Source organism: Egretta garzetta, unplaced genomic scaffold (genome assembly GCF_000687185.1).
Source record: "Egretta garzetta isolate BGI_Z169 unplaced genomic scaffold, ASM68718v1 scaffold91, whole genome shotgun sequence".
Lineage (NCBI taxonomy): Eukaryota > Metazoa > Chordata > Aves > Pelecaniformes > Ardeidae > Egretta > Egretta garzetta.
Window position 1 is genome coordinate 2,458,297 of NW_009258661.1, and position 16,029 is coordinate 2,474,325.

The following is a 16,029-nucleotide window of genomic DNA, read 5'->3' on the forward strand; positions in this document are numbered from 1 at the left end:
CTCATTTAGGGGAGGATCCACAGGCAGCTCAGCATATGTTTCAGTACCTACTGATTTGGAGCCTGATATCACACCTGAGTATACAGAAAAAATTGCAAAACGCAGACTGGCAGCTATATCAGTTAATTCAGCAAGTCCTCCGCAGGCACTTAGGCATTAGCTTATTCTTAAAAAGCAAAGCTTTTGACTTCAGCGGGGTTACCCACTTGAGTTTTGGCAGCTCCTTCGAGGCGTGCTTGCAGGATCATGGCATTTCTTGCTGGAGTGTAAGCCTCGCACGGCACGATCAAATGCCAAAAGAGAGCCCTTCTCGCCCTCCCTTCTCCTTCCCCTCCTCGAACCCAAAAGCCTGGTCGTGAGTCAGTGGAGCTACTCACTGTGAGTTAGAATTACTCACAGGAGGACGGGTTGCAGGATCAGGGGAAGAACGGATATCAGACTGTGCGCCGGGCGCCCATCTAATATCTGCTTGCAGCCGCACTCACCGCTTTCTCTTAGACAGACAACAACCTGTTTCCCTCCTACGCAGCTAGACTGCTCATTAGGGCACTAACTCTCTCCCACTCCCATCCTGATATGGCCTCCACTGAGCTATTTCTTCTGCGTTGTTTTTTGCTTTTTTTTTTTTTTTTTTTTTTTAGGAAAACCGCCTCCCCCCCCCCCCCCTTCCCGAGTGAGTTGTGAAATGAAGACAATTAGGCAGATTGATCTCGAGGAAGTGCAGCTTGCTTTTTTTTTCTCCCCGTGTATCTTTGGAGGAGCCGGAGCAGCGCAGCGTTCGCTGCAGAGCCTGCCGCAGCCTTTGGCTGGCTCGGCAGGGCTCAGACCCGGACCTGGAGTGAGTCCCACTGCAGGGACCTTTGCTGGGAAAAAAGAAAAAAAGATGAAAGTGTGATGGCAATTATGCGTATATCTTCTAGGAAGGGACAAATCCGCTCTGTCCTGAGGGGGCACAGCGTGCATCATCCTTCCGCAGCCCCTTTGTCTTCCCGTGTGCCTGCTCGGAGCCGCGCAGGAGCGGGGAGAGGAGCTTAGCACGGGCATCGGAGCCATCCCTCGTCCTTTTTTACTCCCCTACATGAGCTTCACACGGCAGCAGGCGTGCATTCATGCACGGCCTCCCGCCTCTCCTGCGTTCCCCTTAGCAAGGTTTCTTTCCTGAAGTGCTCATTTGAGTAGGCTCCATTTAATTTATTTTAGGGAGTGTCTTAATAAAATAAGTCCTAGATCTGTCACTGGATTTTACATGCTTGTAAGGGGTTTTTTTCCCTCCTAAATGTCTTTATCGGAACAGCTTTTCGTGTTCCAGTAGACATTTGGTTGAAGACAGTTAATTTGATTTCTTTTCCAGAGGAGATTTTCCATTAATCATTCTAAGAAGGCAGACTGATTGCTCTGTTACGTTAAGGTCAGCATAGGCTTGCTAACATCATCCGCACAGTGCTTTTGAGCATCGGGGATTTTTGTTTTAGGGCCAGCCCTGCGTGAAAGATGATTTATTTCCCAATAGATGTGAGTAGCCCAGGTAGGTTTGGGGGGAGAGGTGCCATCGTGCTGTACTGCAGGCAGCAAGGCACCCTCCATCCAGAGAGTGCCTTTTCCAAACCAGCCTCTCTGCTCCCTGGCCGGGAGCTGCCTGTGCCCGTTTACAACTGCATACGAGTCGCATAGTACGCTCTGAGCTGAAGCCGCCTTCCAGCTTCGTTTAAGAGGCCTTAGCTAATTGAAGCTCCAATCGTGTGGGTCGTCAGGAAGGAGAGCCTGAAGGTGCTGGCATGCCCCGTGACCCCAACCCACCTGGGTGCCAGCTGAGCCTGGGGGTGCGAGGAGCGTGGGAAGGGCCGGGATGTCCCGGTGCACGCAGATGTGCGGGGCCGAGCCCCCGCTGCCGGCAGCTTTGCAATCCCTCCCTGCGGGCTGCGCAAAGGGCCTTTGCCCAAAGAAACTCACGGTGCGCGCAGGGGTGAGGCAGTGGCCCCCACACGGACAATGACAAATTGTCTGATTTCCAGCAGCGCCTTCAATCCCTCTTTTCCTTTGCTCTCCCTGCAATCCAGCCCCACACAATCGCTGCCATTGCCCACGCCAGCCAGCGGTGCGTGCGAGATTAGCCGTCCCAGGTCACTTCATTTCTCTTGATCTGCAGCTCTTTCCTTTCCCGGTGCTCCTTTAAACCTCACCCTGGATGTATGATATCAGCATTCAAAAATGCTTAGCCAGACTCGGGCAGGGAGGGTGTTTTTTCTCCAGTATGTAACCCCAGGAATGACACCAGGGATGCTGCTCCCTCCCGCGCTCACAAAACCCTCAGGACTGAGATACCCTGGCAGCCTCTAGCTAGTTTTTTGAAATTTGCAGGCTGCAAAAGAGCCAGCTAAAGCCTACCAAAAGTCCCAGTTTGCGACAGCTTTCAGTTAATCCTAATAACAAGTATAAGGTGTTCCGTAGCATGCGTTACTGTATTGCATCTTATTGAGCAACTTTGCATCCAGTTATACCATGGCTGGCTCTGCACTAACAGGGCCCTGGAATTGGGACAGAAAAATAGCAGCACATTGTGTGGATATTGTGTTTTACTAAGCTGCTTTATATAGAAACTCAGATTTTAACATGTCAACTTCATTTCTTTTTTGAAAAATGGAAATAAGCAGAGAATATTTTATAGGTTAAAAAAAGTATTTGAGAACAAGCATCCATACAGAAGTGTGTGCGCGCCTTTACATCTTTTTTATGCAGAAGCTCTTTCATTTAAGAAAATGGAGGCCTACAAAATCCTGCAAAGCAGCAGGTTTTTGGGGGGTTTAGCTGACAGTTCCCAGCAAGCGCTGTGCACTTGCTGTGCTGTATCTCCAGTGAAGGGAGAGAGGGCCCAGCACCCAGCGCCGACCTGAGGGTGTACCCAGGGCCCCGGTAATTGCTCCGTCCTCTGCGTGCAGGTCCGTGGGATGCTGCGTACCAGCACACCCTGTGCAGGGAGGATATTCCAGCGCAGGGATGCGGGTAGCCGGGGCAGCCTTTACCTATTACCAGAAAGGCAGCGTTTTCTGCAGATGTGCCCAAGGATTGGGGCTCTTCTGTCTCGGAGAGGAGGGGAGGCACCGACTGATCTCTCAGCCTGCAAACCTGCAGGCTGGAGCATGGGGTGTCCCTGGTTTGAGGATGCTGTGAATGAGAGAGAAGTTAGAGGCACTGCCAGGACTGCGGTCGGCATGCTTCCTTCCCGATCGCCGTGAGCATCGGCTACCGCATGCCCTCCTGCACCCCGCTGTCGATAAACAGCTGCTTCCATGCAGGTCTCCCTCGCAGTTTTCTCTGCCTGCTGCCCTCCATCCAGCCCCGACCAGCATGCAGTCGAGAGGTTTACCCTCCTCTGAGCAAGTGTGGCAGCACGTGGCTGGGCTGTATTCGGAGATGGTCAGCGCGCGGGCTGGCGAAGGTGTTTGCTCACAGCAAACCCCAACGCTGAGACCGGGGCATCCCCAGCTACGTAGAAGGTGAGCCAACACTGCAGTAGCTCTTCCAATGAGATCCTCCCCAGGGGAGAACACTCAGGGAGTCATCGGCATGTCCTGCCTGTGGTCCATCACCTCTGCCAGGGATGTGAGCAGAGTAGACCACCCTGACGTACAGCTTGGGAACACTTGAATAAGTACAAGACATCACATCCCCAGCAGCAGAGTTGTTCCTCCTCCAGTGAAGGAGCAGTACCGTCGGCAGGTCCCTTTCTGGCTGCGTACCTGCCATGGGAAACCTCTGCTTGTGTGATGGGAGCGCACGGATTGCCTGCGAACCACGGAGGGGCGGAGAATCAAACAAACCTGCACCCACCACGGTGTGTGGAGCTGAGCTGCACGAAGCACCTGTAAGTGTTGACTGGTGGTGTGCCACACCGAAAGCAGGGAGCGTTAGAGATGATCTTCTCGGGCATGTTTATTTGCTGGGGACCTTGGCCCCACTGGCACGAAAGATGACCACCCTCCTTTTCCTCCCCAAAAAGGAATAAAATTCTTTTGGGTTAAGAGCAGAGAGAAATTTGCAGCGAGGAGCGTGGAGGATGAGTTGTGCCCCTTTGGTGAGCGGGGAATTGTGCAATCCCACCAGCACAGGCAGAAGACATACCCGCGAGGAGCCCCGCGCCCCCCGCCCATTAACACCCGTGGCAGCGACCTGCCGAGCCCCATCGGGTCCAACTTCAAGCCAATTAAGGGTGAAGCGCCAGCCTGAGCGCACCCTGTTGCCGAGATCCCCAAACAGTGGGTGATCTCAGGTACCATATGTACTGCAAAAAGCGTGCGGCACTTCGGTGCGCCTGGGTCTGTGTTTCAGCTTTCATTCTGAATTCTCTTCTTCCCCGTTTGAAGGCAGAGCTCTTACGCGATTCAAAGTTTTTTTTGTGGTTTATTTTTGGGAAGAGAAGCGGGGGGGAGGGGGAAGATAATGTAATTCGGTGATGCCATTTGCATCCTAGACAGATGATGAGTTGCTCTGGCTAGCAGCTTAACCCTATTAGACAATGCTGGGACCGTGACTTTATTAAATAATAATACAAATTATTTTAATATTGAGTCCCTTTGACTTTGTAACTCGTGTAGCTACGTTGTCAATGTGAATGAAATTTCATAGTTAAGGAATATAAAACAGAGTAAAAGGCATCCAGAATTCACAGCGCTGGGGTGGATGGTGAAGAATACGCTGTGTGTACTTCCAGTGATAGCATTATAGCAATGCGAAAAATCCCAGGGAAAAACCAGTGCAGCCGTTTATTTCAGTAATAGCTCAGTGCAAGTGTGACCTGGGAGACTCCAGGCAGATTCACGAGGCTTTGATAGAATAAAGTCATATGTTTTATTAAAAAAAAAAAAAAGACCCTGGGGTTTCAGGGAATTTTTATTAAATTGTTAGCACTTTACTAGATCGCTAGAATTTAATGTAGAGTTTAACAGAGAGGTTTAATTTTGAAAATGAGGGTCGTGTTGCCTCTTGTGAGGACCGCTTGCCCAGGCGCAGGCGGAGCGCTGCCAAACCCGGCTGGTGGAGGATTTGTGTGTAGGGGCAAGGTGCAAGCGTCGAGTCCAGAGTTTGGCAGAGAGTTCATGAATCCCAAACACTTCAGCTTTGCGCGCTCTGTTTCTGAAGGTACCAAGCCAAAGACCCCGTGGGGAAGATGAATTAGCACGCTGCAATCTGTTACCAAAACTTAAATTTATTTTCTGAAAGAGAAGATACTTTCAGAAGTGTGTGAATTGGGGGGGGGATTACCTTTCTAATAGCAAGCCGAGGGCTGCCCAGAGCCCTCTCGGTGCTTTGCTGTTGTGTGCTCTGTAGAGCTACACCGAAAGACCCGCTTTTGGTGTCGACTGTTGCGTATCCAACGAGAGAATACGCATTTAAAGAATTATGTACAATAGAAAAGCTACCTAATGATCAGACGGTGTTATTATCTGGCGTGCGGCAGCGTAGCAGGACGGTAACTATTTATTTACTCTTTGCAGATAATGTTCTGTTATTTTCTAGTCTTTGGCAATAGCAAGAGAGCATCTGATATATACAATATTGGTGTGTATCCAATTGTTTGTGATCATCCCAAGTTTTGAAACATGGTTGTGAGAGAGGAATATAAGCTTAAGCTTGAAAGGCTAAAAAGCAGAAAGCCCCGCACGTAAATGCTATTATGCACTTAATGAGGCAGGGTTTAAAAAAAATCAGCCACACAAGTTGGTTTTATCAAAGAAAATGTATAAATAACAACCAGTGATTCAAACTGCCTCACAAAGGGAAAAGCAGGGACGGGAAGCTAGCACTTCACTTGTGGCATTCAGATAATAGTATTTACTACACTAATCTTTTGGGCTTAGCAATTGACAATCAATATATTATTATCAACAAGCGTTAACGCAAACAAAAAGCTTCCATTTCTTTTTTAACCGCGTTCCCCTAAGTCCCTTAAATTTAATTAAAACCGGACAGCTCTCCCTCTAGTACAAATTAGAGTTAAAATCGTATTAAATATTTGTTCTACGGGAAAACAAAAGTGTCAGCTTGTGCTACCGGGTTTGGCTGGGGTTGTTTTTTTTTTTTTTTCTTTTTTTTTTTTTTTTTTTTACACACAGAGGGGAGAAAAAAAAATACCAGCTACTCAAAGTTAAAATAAAGTCTCTCTCCCTCCCTCCCCGTCTCCCAAGACTACTGTCTATAACATGTTGTTCCTTATAGAAAGTGGGATATGGTGGCATTTGCTTGATTAACTTGCTCGACAAAAGTGACAGCTGCTGTGGGTGCATGTAGCTAAGCTGCACAGCGCAGTTCCGCCTTTGTACATCTGTCAGCAAAAAAGGAGGAATAAAGAGTGAAAAGAGACAAATTGGTCCCAAAAGGCAATCCATTCAACTCAGGAGGTTTGCTCTATTCAAGCACTCGCTGGGAATCTCAAGTGCTAGGTAGCTTATTCAATTTCATTCATTCTTTAGAATGAGCCCACAAGTGTTTAATTTCTTATTCTGTTGAATAAAAAGGGGGAGCTTTTTTTTATTGGAAGCATTAATTGTAAGACTAGCTGATCAATGCCGGTGATATTAACTCATTGCTTATTTTCTGGTTAGCTGTGTGCTCTTAGATCCACAGCCGCTAAACTTCATTTCTGTAACGTGGGCAATGTCACACCAATTTCTCTGCTTCCAGGCGTGCTCAGAGGTGCAATACGTGGTCCCCTGAGCCTTGGCCCCCGCAAGGCTTGGAGGAATGGGCCAAATCCTCGGCAGGTGTAAATCGAGAGAGTCACTGGGTTATTATCGATGCCACCCGTGGCCGCAGCCGGGACATGACCGAGCCAGATGCTCTTTGCCTGTGGGGCTGAGCCCCTGACCCTGCTGCAGGTTTGGCCCTCTACGCTGGAGGTGGTTTTGTAGCTCAAAATGCAGATCTGCCTTTGGATGGCTCTTCTGGTCCCCCCGGGAATGGCGGGGGGCAGGAGCCCATAAGCGGGGCACTGTGGAGCGATACCCGGCACAGAGGGTGGGCTTTGTTGAGTAGAGGGAAAAAAAGTTGATGCACGCATGGGATGGGGATTGCTGCATGGGCAGGTCTCTGCTTGCCATCCAGAGAAAGTATGCTTGCAGGGGAGAGATGTGCCTCTTACTTCTTCATCGTGTGGCAGGTCTGTCCCCATCTCCTCATCGACACTGGGGACCGGAGCTACGTGTGTGCCTGAGGGACCGCAGCTCTTCGCCCACCTCGGCTGTGCCACCTCCTCCTCCGGGGCCACCACTGTGTGTCTTAGCTCAGGAGTTTCAGACGGACGTGGGTCACCAAGGCCCTGTCCCCGCTCTTTCCCCACCTTGCCAGCTGCGGGTCAGCCTGGGAGATGGCACATCACCTTCTGCAGCAAACAAAGCCAGGGTTTCCAAAACCTGGCCTGAGAAATAGCCATGGCTCAGCTCTGACAGCCCAGCTGAGACCTTGCTAATGCTGGCTGGGAGCAGGGCAGGAGGCATGCTTTGTCCCACCGCCTGTCTCGTCCACATCCAGCATCCCGGCTGAGCCGGGCTTCGGAGGAGGCTCTCAAGCTAGGATCACTTACACTGCCGTGTACATTCAGGCTTGCTGGGAATGTTTCTCTCTTGTTTGTTTTTTTTTTTTTGAAGAGTAGGAAACTGCTTTGGCCATGAGGCTCTGTGCTTCATGCTTACTGTCTTTACCAAGTTTTTTTAAGTGCAATGACTGCCTGGGGTTGACAGCGGAAGAAACACTGAGGAAAGGCAGAGAAGAACGCCTTGGTGGTCACAGAAGACCAGAGGGACAAGCATGGTCCCTCCATGACTGCCGTCGAGCAGGCTGGGCTTTGGGTTGCAGGCCTGCAGACAGCATCGTCTGTGCAAACCTGGCTGCATGTGCGTACAGGGCATGCCGTGAGCAAACGCAGGAGCACGGTCCCTTGGGCAGGCAGCCTTCACCAGAAGAGCTCCTGCTCCCATTCACCAAGCAAAGCCTTCACGCGACGCTGGCAGCCGCGTGCGCAGAGCTGGTCCCGAGCTGCCGCGGCTGCATCCCTACCTACCCTGTGGAGACGACACCTGCCAAGGGGAGGTGGCTGCCGTGAATGCATGTGACAACGCCGAATACCGAATTTGATCTCAGAGCTGCCCAGGATGGGGATGGACACGGCTCTGTCGGCTGTCATGTACTGTCAGCAGTTGTAAATCAGCACAGCCCCGCTGTGCTTGCCACCAGCTGAGCTTCTGGCCCATTGGATGTGGACGCAAACACCAGATACAAAGAGGTGGTGATATTTTAAATTATTTTTTTTTTCCCTGGCTGATCAAATGTCTTTGAGAGAGGGCTGTTGCCTGAGAGCAGGTTCAGTTTTCCTTTGGGAAATAGGACTCACAGTCGGCGCGTTCCCCTCTCCCTTCCCACCTCTGCGGTCCCCTCACGCCGTGCTGGCCAGCTCGGGGATGCTGTGGAGGCAGCCACCCGACATCCAGTCCCTCACCTTTGAAACACCTTGAATTCAAGGGTTCATTTCAAAGCTTCCTTTCAGCATTTCACAACAAGTCCGTGTTCCGGACAAAGAGAGGGAGCCAGCCGGCGTTTGGAGCCTCCTTGTGCTGTGTGTGTCACAGTTTTAAATAGATTTGCCCTGCTTGGATTGGTTCTGGTTGGAAAGCGAGTACTGAAATGAGAGGTCATAGGGGAGAGTTACTATGGTAATTGAGTAGTATCACCAGTAGTTTTGCTCTTATGAGCATTAAAGCACATAATAATAGACAAACAACAGTGGTTAAAGCAAGCAGGTAGGATTACTATGTTCTTTTGTCAGAAGTATATAATGTCTTGTAGTCAGTTTTAAAGACTTCTCAACCCCCAAATCCACCCAGCAGTCACCTGCTGAGTAATTTTGTGTGCCTAATCTCTAGCCCTTAACTACAAGCTTTCTGCTAATTTGAGGCAAATGGGTATTTTTGACACTAAATAGGGCAGTAAAGAATCCCTGACCTAGAAAAACTCCATTCCAAGGCACTGAGAGCAGAAAAATATTCTTTCAGCATCCTTGTGAGACCTTTGGAACTGACATAAAATAGCTTTGACTAAACTGTGCTGCAGCCTTCGATTAATGGTTTGCAGAAACTTGCTGAACATCCCTACTACAACTTCCCCCATAAAACTTGTCACTTCACATTGCCATCAGCCACCACAACAATAATCATTTCATGCCTATTGCTAATTGCAAGCACAGCTGAGGCTCAGCGGGGTGCTCTTGCACAGTCCCAGGCCTTTATACCAGCCTCAATCTGTTGTATGGCACTTGTTCACACACAAAAAAACTACCAGTAAAGGCAGAAAGAGGCAGAGTCACAGGTTCCTTGTAATCCCTCTGCTACCCTGCTGACAACCCAGCCCTGTAAGCATTCCTGGTTTTGTCCCACTCTTTACAAAAGCTGAAGTGACCTTAAGCTACTAGTATGTAAGCTTTTGAATGAAGAATACAGCTCCTTCAGGTGCCTTAAGAAGCAGTGTTGCATCTGGCTTACGAGATTCTGTTTGCAGCACCCCTGGGGTGAGCTGTGGCTTCCTGTAACATGTAAAATATGAGCGTGAACTCAAGGTTCATGGCAAGGAACAGGAGGTCATGCTTCCATTCAACTCACACCAAAGAAGACGGGGGTTTGCAGATGTTCCTGGGTATGTGTAATGACACCACCTCCCGGAAAGCGCAGGCACCCAGCACAGGGCTCTTTTATTTTTCTTGATAAAATGTGCCACACTCAGTGTGTTACTTGCAGATTTATTCATATCAATTTTTGCAATTTATGTATTCAGAGACAAACTTGCTATTTCAGCAAGTTATTGATCATGCTTTTGCATTCAAAAAAAAAAAGGCGGGGGGGAAACGAGGAAGCTTCTTGCTCGAGCTGGTTGGGGCGTTGCATGGGCAGCAATGGAAGCCCACCCCTTGGCATGCTTCAGCTCCCCTAATGCCTGTCCGGGAGCATCCCATGGCCCACCTCATCTACCCAGGCTAGCACCTAGCAATGAGGGTTGCTGTGAATGGCAGAAGGGGAACGGGAAGACTAACCTGAAAGAGGGATTAAATTCCTGGCCATGCATATATGGTATCTACTTGCTGTTGCTGGGCTCTGATAGCAGCAAAGGGTGTCTGTTTGCATGTCCTCTGCTTTAGCCAGGTCACACCCCACAGCGGGGGCTGCAACACACCCCATGGGAGCCCCGCTCCCTTCGCCACTGACGTCCCGGTGGATGTGTGGCATCCACCACGCATCCCCCGGGATGCACCCTCCACCCCTGCCCCCAGACTAAGTGCAGATTGCCCCCTGAGCGATGGACAGGGGTGCCAGCCAGCATCAGTAATGTGCGTGTGTGTTACGAGTTACTTTGGCATGCCCGTGCCATAGCTTAGCTGGCCCTGGGCCTCCAGGAGCGTACCTGACATTTGTTGCAGCCCCACGGTAAGGCCCCAAAGTTCAGCATTTGGGCTGTGCCCTCTGCACCTCGTGTACAGGGAAAAGCCGCAGGGCTGGAGCCCCCAAGGAAGCCCGTGTCCCTGGCACGTGCCCCGCTGCCCTTCGGGGGGGTGGCAGACCCGCACGGGGGGAGCGAGGTGGCCGGTGGCCGGCCAGGACCACGCTGCGCTCTTTTGTCTGAAATCATCACATTTCCGTTTCGGAGCATTTGGCTTTGTTGTTGTTTTTTTAATAATATAATCATATGCAAATGTTATCTTCTTTGGTAGGTTAGTCATGAATCAGAGGGCTTGTGCGTCTTATAGCACATCAACACTAGTGATAGCTAAAGGGAACATTTAATTTATGGGCTAACTTATTTTTATGAATATGCAGGGCTTAAATTCAGCAGTTGGTGTGTGCTCTATGAAGTGACGTGACGGTTTTGTGTATCAAGATCAATGAATTAGACTTTGTCTTTTCCTCATAAAGCAGAAAGTCTTTGGAGTAACTTAGCTTTAAGAGAAGCGAGCTCCTTTCATGCAGCCGAGCAATGCGCCTGGCTGAGCCCGTGTCGGCCGGTGCTCAAGAGGAGAGGGGTACGAGTTGGATTTGGCTCAGAGGAGTTTGCGTCTCCCCGGAATCCAGCGTGTTGGGAGTGCCTACCAGAAACACAGAGAAATGTTTCATTTTGTTTAACCCGAAGGTCTCGCAGCAGCAAAGTCACCTCGCCGATAACCTCCGGGCAGAGGTTATCATTTCTGTTCTGCATCCACACGGCTGCGTAGGTGAGGGTGGTACGGGACAAACAGAAATGGCAGGACCTGCCCCCGCCGGGGACTTCTCGTCTCGTTTAGAGGTGACACAAACACCCAGCACATCCTTTCATGGAAGACGAGAGGCAGCAGCGGAAGGGAGAGGGCATGCGTATGTAACATAGGGTCGCTTTGTTCCTCTGTGGGTTTTGATTTAAGGAGGTGGTGGAAGGAGGCATTTGGGTGACCTGGGCATCCGTGTGCCAGCGCAACCCTGGGCCACAGCTGGAGTCACCCAAGAGCACGGCTCATTTAAGGATGCTGATTGCAGAAATGTAACACTATAAACACTAACGATTTCTCTCTGTTTTGCCCATGTGGGCCCCCAGCATTACAAGGGAACCCAAGCAGATCTCCCAGTGACCACAGTCGCTTGGTGCCCCCCCAGCCCCAGCTAGCTGCTGGCTGTCCTGGGTCATTGTCCCAGAACCCACGGGCACCCAGGGCTCTCTGGAGATATCCAGGGATGCTCTGACCTCTCAGACTCATCTGAGGGATTGGAAGGTATGAAGATCCACCAGACCTTCATGTCTACTGCGCTGTCAGGCTGACACCAGCTAAGCAGGGTGCTTCATGAACAGTTCAACCGCCATCTGTCATCAGGACCTCAAGTGGCAGCTCACAGTAGCTGAGCTTGACTTTGTTACGGACAGAGCTCCTGCTTGCCTGTTTCGGTTTATTTGAGCTCTTACCTCTTGCCAGGTCTCCATCCCGGAGATGGCGGGCCAGCCAAGCTGCACAAGGTGTAAGCATCAAGCAGGAGATGTTTCTTTGGTGACTCTTCCATCCTTTTATTTCCTCCATTTTATTAAGAGGTAGTGTAGACATAGAAGTACAGGAATGTCTTTATGGAAGTGGGAGGAAAAGCTTTTCCCCATGCAGCATGACTGTAACTTCTACTCTCTGCTCCTGGTGAAGGGTAGCAACTCCCGGGTGCACTACCATACAGTTCAATCATCTGTGTTTGAGCCCACATTTTTGTGATGTTGGGCTGGTCTAGCTTGGACTCATTTGTTTGCTTTGGTGAGCCTTGTGCCAGCTTGTGGGTGCTCCAGGACAGCAGTGTCTGTGGGCCCCGATGGTGCCAGCCAAACCCTACCCAGTCGCAGCTTATGGTGCTGGGGCTGCACATCCAGCAGTGCCTCTCAGCCGCCGGGGGCAAGGGTAACAAGTCCCTGGCCTCCGTTTTGCAATTAGAGAATAAATATTCAGTTGTCTGCATTCACCTGCTGCGCTGGCAGCTTCAGCAGCTAGAGGGAAGAGGGCATGTTTCTGGGTCAGAGACCCCCACCCGAGGGTGCGGGACACAAAGGGAGGCAATATTCCCTGCGCTGGACTGATGCGAGGTTTTAGGCTACTTGGGAGGGAGCTGCATTGTGGGCTAACCTGGATGGCGCTCAGTCGGGATTTCTATAAACTGATCTCGTGGGGGAGATTTTTTATCTTTAGCTGGTTCTAGATTAACTGCAGCTGGTCTGCAGTATAGGTTTTGATCTGCGTGTGTGTGTAAGAGAGATCGTGAGAGAAGGGTGTGACTGCGGGTACAGAGGCGTGATGAGTTTCCGTATGCAGACCACTTTGTAATCAACTGTTGTGCTGAGCACCATGGGGAGGGGTTTTTTGTGACACCCCCCCCCGCCACAGCCCCTGCTTTTCCTTCTCTCAAGGGCTCGCTGCTCGCCTGTGTGGCGTCAGACGTGCAATGCCAGCCCTGCGTGAGCGGGGCGCTGATCCACAGCCCACCGGAGACTTCCTGCACTGCAGGGCTGGCAGGCTGCTGCTACACAGCTGCAAGCCTTTTTTCACAGGCAAGCAGCAAAATTTCAGCCCCTGGAGGGGGGCCCTGTGAGTTCAGCAGCTTGAAACAAGCTCATTTGTTTGCTGCTTTTCCATCTTTCATAATTGTGAGGGTGAAACCAAAGCATTTCCCGCGCAGCCTGGGCAGGCGCCTGTAGGTGCTTACACCAGCATCCTCACCCGCAGCCCAACCTTGCCCCGCCCCAGCCTCCCCTCCGCTCGCCGTCAGGGAACCAGACTCGCCCCGTGCCTGGTTATGTTTGAATTTCAAGACGGTAAGTAGCTCGAGCGTGGGTCTGACACACCTAAAGGCAGGGCTGTGCTCTCACCGGGGGGGGTGGTGTGGGTGGGATGGCTTAAAAAATGGACTGGGCCAAACGCAGACCACTGCTGGCGAGTCCCATCAATGGCAAAATCGGCTTGCAGGAACCTGGCGGTGTGGCCGTTACCCCTCCTACTAAGTTTGTTGCTGTTAGGAAAATTGAAAAGCTCGTGCATGGGAATTCTGTGTGGAAGAGGGTGCCTGTCTCCCCCCGCCAGTCCGGCGGGAGCGGGGCAGGTTGCTGCTGGCGGGGTGCGGGTGCCGCCCGTGCTACTCGGGGCGCAGCACGCAGCCCTCGCGTGGTTGCTGGAGAAGTCCTGTCTCTCTTGCAGCAATGGTACACCAGCTCGATGAATGTTGTCTGCACCTGGCTGACAGACCGCATGGACCTGCAGCTTCACATTTATCAACTGAAAACTCTCATTAGGATAGTAAAGGTAATCGTCTGATGTGTTTTCGCTGCCGTCTTGCTGTCGGAAGGAGCGTGTGTGTACGCCTGCATGCGTGCGGCATGTTCTCTTAGGCAAACCGTATATATATTAACTGTGTATATATATTCTATAATATATTAAGCCATTTGTTAAAAATTCTTAAAAATTAAGATACCTGTATGTGTGGCATGTAGCAAAGGATAAACGGGGGCTTGAAATGCATAGAGATGCAAAATACAGGTGTGCAAATAAGAACAAAGTAACTGCATGAGAAAAGGGAAAGTCTATTGCTATGCCACCCTACCTGTGCAATCAGAGCACCAAAATTAGCCTTTTTGTGGACAAACATGTTGATCACACCAATGAACTCCAGTGTTAAAACGGGTTAAATCCAACCAAAAGTTCTTAACACTATTTTACTAGAAACATTTAAGTCCAGCTTGTGATTATCGTCAGAATGCAAATGAGGATTGTTCTCATAGTTAATTGAAGTTGTTTCTTTTACAATCAACTCTAAGAGATCACAAAGGTGAGATAACATACCCTGAAAGTAACATTTTTTTTCCTTGAGTGCACGTGTATGTGTATATGTGTGTGTGTGTGCGTGCCTTGGACTAATGATAATTATTTCAGTGTGAAATCGCAGTGGTTTACATGAAATAATAAGATCACAGAAGGGGGTAAATATATTTTTGATCATTTTAGGTTCTATCTAATGCTTTTTGGTCTAGTATTTTATAATGTTTATGGTCTTGTGTGCAGTGAACACATTGAAGGCATGAATAAATTAAAACTGAAATGTATTAAATGTGCTTTTCATAACTGAAAACAACAGGCACAGACAAATTATTTCTGCTTGTCAGCTAGCTGAGGAAAGCTTTCTTCCTTGTGCTTTATTTATACCAATATTACATTCAGAAGCAGCTACAACAAATCCAAGGACTTTCTGAAATAGCAGAACAGTAAATAGTTTCCACGCAGAGCACAGAGCAGAATTAAATGAACTACGAGGCCAGAGTTTTATCACACAGAGTAGAGAAGTTTTTAAACAGAAATTCAAGTGAGAGATATTAATCATAATGACAAGGGAAATACAGCTAACTGCGGAAATGCAACCCCGGGTTCAGAATTAGGTGACGAAAGAGAGATTTAAGAAACATGTGCTGCGTGCTTATGTTTATACATCAACAATTTTCCCTGGTGTCCTGGACTTAGCTTATTTAATCCCGATACTGTAGGTAGGATTATTTAAGACAGAGCATTCTGGGAACGTGTAATCACGTCTGCGGTTGCGGGCGATAAGCGTTCTGCTGCGTGAGGAAAAATAACTGATGTTACAGGCAGGTGAACGCATCCAGAAGCGAGGAAAGTTAGTTGGTGCACTGATCTGGTGCTTCCATGTCTTTTTAGACCCCAACCTACCATGTGTAAGCTCCCCTGAGTGCATCCCAGTACATCCCTGCTCTGAAGCCTTTACGCAGCCGCGCCGCCCGGCCGCCCTGCCGGCCCTGCAAAGGCAGTCGCAGAGCTGTGATTTCTTGCTCAAGGCACCCTAAAGGGACCTCTGCCAACGCAAAGCAGCGGCCGGCAGAGACCACCCTGCAGCCTCTGCGCTGCCTGGGGGGATGAAAAACATCCCTGGGGCGGGGATTTCCCTGGCGTCCCAGCCTCTTCCATTAGTGGCCCCAAACTCTGGGCATGGGGACACAGGCTGACTCCCGCAGCGAAGCGGGGGAGCCGGTGTTGGCCCTGACCTCTGTGCTGTCTCCTCCTTCCTCTGTGCCTCTCCCCGCTTTAGAAAACGTACCGGGATTTCCGATTGCAAGGCGTGCTGGACTCCACCTTAAACAGCAAAACCTACGAGACTATCCGGAACCGGCTGACGGTAGAGGAGGCCACGGCGTCTGTCAGCGAAGGCGGAGGGCTCCAGGGGATCACCATGAAGGACAGCGATGAGGAAGATGAAGAGGATGACTAGGGAAGCTGGCCCGGAGGACCGGCTGGGGGTCGCCTGGTATCCGTGCATGTACCTCGTCTGTAACTCAGTTAGCCACATTAGGAATTTTTCTGTCAGCTCTAAATGCCCATGAGAAGTTTACCAATACAAATGCCATGTTAGCTGTGTGGTAATAAGATTAGCACCTCTCTTTGATTCATCGGTTTCCTAATTTCATATCTATATGTTCATAAGCAATATGGAGCACCAT

The 16,029-nt window shown here is 50.1% G+C and overlaps 1 protein-coding gene across 1 annotated transcript in view; it reads left to right on the forward strand.

Moving 5' to 3' along the window:
• CADPS (calcium dependent secretion activator) overlaps positions 1 to 15,800 on the forward strand; it is a 194,372-nt gene extending 178,572 nt beyond the window's left edge. The window contains exons 32-33 of the mRNA XM_035903800.1: positions 13,724 to 13,828; positions 15,621 to 15,800. Coding sequence (XP_035759693.1) covers positions 13,724 to 13,828; positions 15,621 to 15,800 — 285 coding nt within the window. The remainder of the gene's footprint in view (positions 1 to 13,723; positions 13,829 to 15,620) is intronic.
• The last annotated feature ends 229 nt before the right edge of the window (positions 15,801 to 16,029 follow it).